Source organism: Apostichopus japonicus, chromosome 16 (assembly GCF_037975245.1).
Source record: "Apostichopus japonicus isolate 1M-3 chromosome 16, ASM3797524v1, whole genome shotgun sequence".
Classification (NCBI taxonomy): Eukaryota; Metazoa; Echinodermata; class Holothuroidea; order Aspidochirotida; family Stichopodidae; genus Apostichopus; species Apostichopus japonicus.
Window position 1 is genome coordinate 42,568,021 of NC_092576.1, and position 9,238 is coordinate 42,577,258.

The 9,238-nt window shown below is 37.6% G+C and overlaps 1 protein-coding gene across 1 annotated transcript; it reads right to left on the minus strand.

The window, feature by feature from the left end:
* Positions 1-321: 321 nt before the first annotated feature.
* Positions 322-8,485, minus strand: LOC139983624 (uncharacterized). The gene is made up of 5 exons (XM_071997294.1): positions 8,103-8,485; positions 5,090-5,208; positions 4,233-4,289; positions 2,695-2,874; positions 322-2,089 (listed from the first exon to the last, which is right to left on the minus strand). The coding sequence occupies exons 1-5, from the start codon at positions 8,125-8,127 to the stop codon at positions 1,952-1,954; spliced, it is 519 nt and encodes a 172-aa protein (XP_071853395.1). The 5' UTR covers positions 8,128-8,485; the 3' UTR covers positions 322-1,951.
* Between the last annotated feature and the right edge of the window lie 753 nt (positions 8,486-9,238).

Here is a 9,238-nt window from a genome sequence, read left to right on the forward strand (position 1 = left end):
TCCTCCAGTTGGTTTCGAGACAGGTTTTACACTACCAGACGTTGGCGGCGTTACAGTATGGTCAACCAGAGTGTATATAATAGCATGCATGTCCCGCCTGCACGTTATGTATCGCAGCTAGCTAGCGGCGGTGCAGTATATACTATGACGTATACGTACGTCGTACGCGTAAAGTTGATATGAATACAGTACACCGGCTGTTTTTGAAATTACCTGTTGACAATTGTATTTTATACTACGGAACTACTTTAAATTATACAGTAATTTTTACAGTGTAGTCTAAAAAAAAAACGAGAAGAACTGTTTAATTTTGGTGGTTGCAGCGTTTGCTGTATCGCAGCTTTCTTATCAACAAGCGAACACAAGCGACTAAAAGAAAATGTCAAATTGAAAGAAAAATGTAATACTGGTACAATAAAAAGCGATTTAGCTAAGAATCACGTGACATATATATATTCTTAAACAATATTCGAATTTATGATCTGCAGCAAATTCGTTATGATATATGACGTTATCTTTTGTAATATCATGATAACGACAAATTTTATTGAAACCCTGGTTTTATTAGAGGTTAAAAAGAAGCTATTAAATGATAACATATTTCTGCCTATAAAATTGAATTTTGTCGCATTGATTACAACAAGAATTAGTAATTACAACACGAAAGCTTAATTTCTCTGAAAGACCATAGGAAATAACATTTCAGCAATAAACCTGCATTTACTTACGTAGCTTAATTCCACAATTGCTATTTACCACAGTCTAGGCCGCCACTCATTTTATGAGAGGGTCGGAGTAGCATTACGGTTGTCTTCCAGCCTTGGAATTAGTTATTGTTCGTTTGTGCTCTTTATCGTTCATAAATATCTCTCAATCAGAAAAAAAAATATTGGAATCTGTTCAGTGCACGAAACATATCGCTAATCATTCTACTTTAGAAGCAATTGGAATGTTAATAAGAAGTATACACTTACTAGGTATCTTCATCACAGCCCTATTACAGAGGTATAGATCATTATCAGACGGAATAAGCAAATAAACTGGATGGAATTGCAAACATTGGGGGTTGTTACACCATCCCCTCCTTAAAAGGTGGCTTGGGCTCGTTTCCATATACAAACATCCATCAAACTTTACTGTTGTCGAAAAAGGGTAATAAACACAACTCCATATCTTATAATTATGAGATAAATACTGATTTTAGTAATATATAATATGATTTGAAAGATGAAATAATAAAAGAGATTTTACATGTGCAAAATCGTTAGTTTTATACTGAGGTATAGCGAAAGACACCAAGAAAACATTATAAACCAAATACGTACAAGAACATGGACACAAGATCAACCCGTATAAAAAGAGAAAGAGAGGTGGAGAGAGGGAGAGGAATACATAAATTCATAATTGTTAGTTCAAGTGTTTTAACAACATACAAAATATTCAAATTAAGAAAGAGTTAACGACTTAATGATTGCATATGCAATGATGTTGGTCAGTGGCAGTCTTAAATGGTGTGAAGACTCGCGCAAAAAAGAACATCTCATGCCGGTAATCTGACCTAGTTTCGAATGAGGTGTAACAGAAGTGTTAGACACCACCATCGATCCCAGAAAATACACACACAGCCTTGCTACCGTCGGTAATTAGACACTAGTTTACAGTCAGTACATACAGCTGCGGTCAATACCCACAACACAGTGTATAAACGATACAGCCATGGACATCTCAGGTCTAGATAAAAGATAACAAGGTATCACGTTTCATTACTGTCTGCATGCGTTCTGTAGCGACACGAATAAAACGTCACTTGCAAGCAACAAAAAGTTAACTTTTTCAGATGGTCGCACGCGGTTTGGGGCGAGTCTTCAGTGCCTTTAAGCAAACGCACACAATCCACGGTTTTATACGTAACGGGTATATATCGTGCCATATTATAGTCCGCTTGTCCTGGTCACTGTTGGTTGCAGTCGGTACATAAATCTGACGTGTTCACTTCGAGATCATTTATCAGATAAAACATCACAAGCTGCAGACTTTTACCGAAACGAGTCCCGTCGATGGTAGTCGAGTTGCAATCGGTAGCTCTATCCTGTGGAAGCCAAACCAAAAATCATTAAAAAATGACTGTTTTATCAGTAAAGAATGGAAGATGTAAGGCAAACCAGTTGGTTATTTCAGTGGCGGAGCTAGGTGTACTAGTTGGGTGGGGGGGGGGCGAGAATGGTCTGTTGGGGCGCTTCGACTATCTAAGCGGAGCGCCACCACAGGTTGGCGCGGAGCGTAAAGACATTTTTTGAGTAAAGATACTCCCTAGATTGCCGGAAATGACCCATTCCGGGACCTTGCTAATTTGCAGATAAACGAAGAATAAATATGTTTCATCGCCAAATTAAACAAACAAAATGTGACAAATGTCAATAGGTAGATGAGAGCGCAATATAAAAGTCAATAATCGCAAATAAGTGAAAAGTGGTTAACAGCTGAAAAGGGCGCCAGCAGTCCATTTGAGTCCGTCAGAGGGGGGGGGGGCATCCCCCCTGACCGTATGGACGCTCCGCCATTGAGTTATTTCCGTCAAGTAGGACTAACACCACCACCACCACCTCCTAAATAAGCCCTTCTTCCCACCCTCAATATTATTTTTTTTTATTTCCTTTTTCGCATTTTGATCATATATATATGGTCGGTTCTTACCAGAGAGGGGTCCACTGTATAATTCTGGTTATTCCCGAACAGACTATATAATTGTCCAATAGCTAGTCCTTGTTTACGTTGTGTTTGGTTGTCATTTTGAGCACACTGTAGTAGTAACCAATCGCTCAAATATAGTAATGCGTAGCTCATGTCTCGAATAATTGGTCCAGAAGTCATCTCCTGTGAAAGAATGAAAATATAACTAAAGTTTTCAAAGTTCTATAGTGAATTCACGGTACTATGCATATCTTGTAACACGGCACATAAGCTGACCTATCTGCCATATATCCAAGTTCATGATTATTCATTCGTTCATGATTATTCATTTATTGTCCGGTAAACAATTCCCATCATGCATCATTCTATGTAGCGCATGACTTGGAGTTGATTGAGGAGTGAGAAATATAGAGAACGTAATTCGTTACATACGTATACTCTTGCTGCAGTCTTTACTAACGTGCATGTACATCCTACCGTATAACAGTGTATTGCGAGAACTGCTATTTCGGGAGCCTAACCAAGCTGTGTTGCAGTCTTTACTTACGTACATGTATATCCTACCGTCTAACGGTGTATTGCGAGAACTACTATTTCGGGAGCCTAACCAAGCTGTGCTGCAGTCTTTACTTACGTACATGTGCATCCTACCGTCTAACGGTGTATTTCGAAAACTGCTATTTCGGGAGCCTAACCAAGCTGTGCTGCAGTCTTTACTTACGCACATGTACATCCTACCGTCTAACGGTGTATTGCGAGAACTGCTATTTCGGGAGCCTAACCAAGCTATGCGCCTGTGCATGAACACTAATACTACAAATAAACCATCCGATATAACACTATCGTTACATTACGCACTTGATCATGGACGTCCGAAAAGCCAACAATAGAAAGGCCAGGCAAAATTTCTGGTATTCAACCGCTGGTTAACCGTCCGAAAGGCGATAAATCGATTAACCGTCAAAAGCGAACGGCATTCATACATACATCGCAATACTAGTATCTGCATGAATTGAAGAGTAGCGGATATGTTTTTGTCTTAACGAGAGAGCACAGTTCACTATTTTCTTTATAATTTATTTAATGAGAAGGTTCCACCGTGACCACCCCCGCCCCCACCCCCCCCCCCCCACGGACGTCCATGTAAGCCAAACAACAACAAGTGTACGTTAAAGTAATAACATCTCGAAATGTGAAATCTGGGTTAGAAATATAAGACTGCAGATTGGCAATGAACCATTTAACCAACCCTATATACACCACAACTTTTACCTCTCCCCAACCACCCTTTCCCTTCAAATGGGTAAAACTAACTTCCATAACGAACCCACAGGTTCACTGAGTAACTCCGGTAGAGAAACAACCCCCCACTCCTCAACCCTACCCCCCCCCCCAGTGAACGTTTTTCTTTGTACAGTGCTAACGCAGAGTATACCGGTAGGCTACTTCATAGTTTGATCATTGAAGTAAACATGAACAAGTGAACAGTGATGAAGTTATAATACAGCAACGTAAGCATGTTGTTTTCAATAGTTACTTACCGTTTTACTGCACTGGCAAAAGCTTAGATCTAGGTATGGCGTTGTATCAGGGATAGTCTGTAAGTTAATGTAACAAAATGATATGACATTTTTTTCGTTTTGAACATGTCACTCAAAGAATTTAATATCTCCAGAAAATCTATTCAAAGCTCACTAAGATGTTCAGTCACGGTCATTGTAATATACAAACCTTTTGTTGTTGTTGCTGTTCATTTCATTGTTTTCTTAAAAAAAAAAAATCCCACACGTTCCACATACATCGCCTCACATCACCTATGTATCTCATATAGCCTATACCTCATATATATATATATATATATATATATATATATATATATATATATATATATATATATATATATATATATATATATATATATATCCTCACATCCCACATTTCCATACATCCCAAAGGGCCTAATAACCAGCAGGAACAATACCAATCCTTTTTTTTTCTTTTTCTTTTTTGAAAGGAATGCATGTGCAGTGGAACAGAAAGCCCCGGTATCCAGCCAATACTCATAGCTAGTACAGTAACTATACTGTTCATGTTCCAAAACCGTGCATCAGTAACTACTACGCTGTGTTCGTAACATAACCAGGTGATAAAGGTGGCACAGTTATTACTGCAAGTTTTTTCTTACTGAAAATTTAATTTAAAATTTAAAATTATTAAAATGAAAATTTTTAAAAATTTTAAATTTTTAAAAATTAAAAAAGATTTTTTTTTTTTTTTAATTACTGCAAAGTTTCACTTGTCGGACTCGTAGTAACACATGTTACCGTGTTGCGAACACAGCGCAGTAGTTACTGATGCACGGTTGTGGAACATTATAGTATCGGGTGCGGTATCTTACCTTGTAGTAATCCAACGACATGTCGATAAGAATTTGAAGGTACCTTGTAGTGAGTGGGATCGAGCTTTCTATACTCCGTCCCGAAGCCGAAGCCACAGACATCGCACACACGAGAGAGGCTGTATGCAATAAATGAATATCAAACTATGATTAATAATCAGATGATGACAAACGACATAACGGGCTTGTATAGGAGTAGAAACGAATGCCCATTGAGGGAAGTTTCCCGACCCGAACTAGATACTGTCCCTTATTACGAACCTAGTCCTGTTCCTTTTTGCAATCGAATTTTCTCCTTGCGTATTGTGGTCTAAATGCAATCGCTCCCTCATGCGATCATCTCATATCTCTTTCTTTATGGTGCATCACGTTCCTGTGCGTATAATTATGTTTTACCAGGCGCCTTTTCTTCGGGAGAGGTAATTGGTATATATATATATATATATATATATATATATATATATATATATATATATATATATAAATGAAAATCGCAATGAGTTGGAAAATCAAGAACAGTGAAAAAACTTTCAGCCTCCACCGGGATTCGAACCACGGGCCTCCCGCTATATTATATATATATATATATATATATATATATATATATATATATATATATATATATATATATATATATATAGATATATACTGACGCGGATAAAGTAAGCCCATCAGAACCTAATCTTGGTTCTTTTTTTCATTTCTTATTATATGGAAGTCAAGCTGGGTGTTTTATGTGTGATCAAGGTATACTAAATTCCAGACATTCTTTACGTGCTTATCTGAGATAGGCCTAAATGATCGATTAGTCCTCGCGCGACTTGGACATGGCGTAATATCACAGCACAATCCATCTTTTTAACACAATTATGCTCATCGTCTGTACGATCTATAGACAATGCCAAAACTAAAACTAGTTCAGTTGCATGGTTTGTCATTGACCAGATTTGAGTTAAATTATCTCAAACAAACTATACGCAAGCGAATTTCTGAGACCAGAATTGCTTTGCAAATTGTTATGGGCATGGTTTACCTCTTGCATATTCACAACTACATTGACTGATGACGTAATCTCTACGTCATCGCCCTCGTAACAGTCCGGATACGAATCAGAGGTTTATACATGCGTTGTTGGGGAACCATCGCCTCTCACCCCGTTCCAATAGCACGGTTCTATGTTGTCTCGCCGTAAAATTTCGTTACCTGTTTTATTCCTATCATTACTACATTATGTTTTGCCTGAAGGATCTTGAAAATACATGACATACAGTTTTGAAGTAGAGTAGTCTGAAAGGTCAATAACTCAAATCGACTGTCCACTGGCGTACTAAGCGGGGCTACGGGGGTTGGGTGGGGGTACTGAACAGTCAGGGAATGGATATCTTGAACAAACAATAGGAAAACTAAAGAAACATTCCATAAAGAATGAAAATTCCTAAATACAATGAACGGTTCGAAGCTTCTCCAAAGATACCACCATCTTTCATCTAAGCCACCTTACATAAACAAAGATTTCTCAAAGGGAGGGGTAACCCCCCCTCCCCCTTCGCCCCCAGACTCGACGTCATCCCCCACCACGGCATCCCTTTCACGGAAGAAAAAGGAAAGATCCGCCTCGGGTGCCAATCTTTTTAGGTACGCCTGCACTGCCGCTTATGTATTGCAAAATCAGTCGAAGCGACGCATGAATGTACTGCGCATCGGTTACTGCGCATCGGTTGTTATAATTAATAGCTTTTCATTTCTATAGACCCTAGGCTTCGCCCTAATTTAAATATGAAATAATAGTTCTCTCATAGACCTCTACTGTATACATGGTACGTCTAAAAACGTCTAATGCCGGTAATCTGACCTAGTTTCGAATGAGGTGTAACAGAAGTGTTAGACACCACCATCGATCCCAGAAAATACACACACACACCGCTTGCTACCGTCGGTAATTAGACACTAGTGTACAGTCAGTACATAACAGTATATATACAAACGATACAGCGATGGACTTTTCAGGTCCAGCTAAAGATAACAAGGTATCACGTTTATGGCAAGCCATGTGGGACAAACACTACATAATATATCCGCGTATTAACTGGAATTTATATGCGTATTAATTGGAATATATACGGTATATATTATTAGCCAATCATATGGCTTAAATATATCCGCGCATTAATTCTAATATATATACACGTATTAATTCGAATATATACACGTATTAATTCGAATATATACATGTATTAAATAAAATACATATGGGGATTAAATCCAATATATGCACGGATTAATTAGAATATACACGAAAAAAACATTTCCGCTCTTGCTGTGTACATATACCAACGATAAATGTTTTGGCGGGCTCGCGAGATCGCTTCAAAAAGCGAAACTTTACACATGTAGGCAGTACAACACATGTATATTCGAATTAATACGCGTATATATTCGAATTAATACGCGGATATATTATGCGGTGTTTGTCCCACATGGCTTGCCATACACGTTTCATTACTGTCTGTATGTTGTAGCGACACGAACAAAACGTCACTTGCAAGCAACAGAAATTTAACTTTTTTGCAGAGGGCCGCACGCGGTTTTGGGCACGTCTTCAATGCCTTTAAATTGCTTATCTTTTGCAAATACTAGAGGCGCTCTATCACGTCTCGCCGCCTCGGTATGAACATCCATTGGTGTTTTTTCTTTACATTACACCTATTGGCCCGAGATTACCTATATGGTAAACCACTGTGACAATTTCAATTATTAATATCTCAAGAGAGAGCCTTGTAAGAAGTGGATGCAAATTTCAACAGGATGCACATAATATCTTCCTCTTTGATCAGCCAAACTTAAATCGTTTGAACTATCCCTAGTTAAACCCCATGATGATGATGATGATAATTATGATCATCATCACCATCATCATGATCATCATCATTTAAATTAGACTAACTCGAGAGAGACGATTAAGACAAACGCACCCCGTGCCTATTGATGATATAACACCAGGTTAGGAACTCACCTATTAACGTTGGCCAGCCTGCCATGGTTGGTACAAGGTATATTTGAAAGTATAATGTTGTCAATTAAATAACTTCTCAAAGTCTTCGTGTGAAGTTAGCTGAAGGGTTCTTCAAGGGTAGCTGGAGACTTAATTTGAACCTCAAATATTCATGAATTTGTTATGAAGTATTCTCTGTCGAAGTTCCATGTATTTATATTTGTAACTAACATGTGTACCCAGTATTTATAACTTTTACGCGTCGCGGGGGTTATTTTAGAAGTATATTAGCTCATAAAATGATGGGGGAGTTGATAGTCTTTGAACATGGATCCCGCCCCAACCTTTACCGTATATAGGCTATAACGTAAGATTCATTTTTATACTTGTAGTTTCATTAATTTACACCCACGTGAATGTTTTGATTTTTTGTTGTGTATTTCGTAAGTTACGCTCTCACTTTTATGGTCGCCGCAAACAATATCCTTTTTCTATTCGCCTTTTGGTCTTTTGTTGTTTTATTTTTATATTTGTTGGCATGACAGCATCTGGTTTGGGAAAATTCCTCTGTTTTTTTGTTATTTTTTACAAACTGTTCTTTATTGCATACTTCAAAGCACTTTTTCCGACAATTTCTGCAGTGACCGGATACCCTATGTATATCATTTATCGGAAGTTGGCCTTTGACGTTTGCAGGATATGGAACGCCGAAAGGGCTTTGATTTATTTTGTTTACTTCTATGCTGTATGTTATCATGATGTTGCCTCTTTTGATGTTGCTGTCTCCTTTGATGTTGTTAAGTCCTTCAATGCTGTTGTCTCATTCGATGTGTTGTCTCCTCTGATGTTGTTATCTCCTTTGATACTGGCGGCGCTGTTCACTTTTATGACGTCAAAATACGTATACAAATTCGAAGAATTTATTGCTTTCAGATGTAGCTAAAATGTCCGAGAGAGACCGACTAGACCAACATTGTAGGGCTAGGTTATACGAACAAAATGAAAATTTCTACTAAACTAATCTAAACTTAACGAAACTAATAAAATAATGCTGATGATGATGATAATAATAATAATAATAATAATAATAATAATAATAATAATAATAATAATAATAATAATAATAATAATAATAATAAAATAATGCTGATGATGAT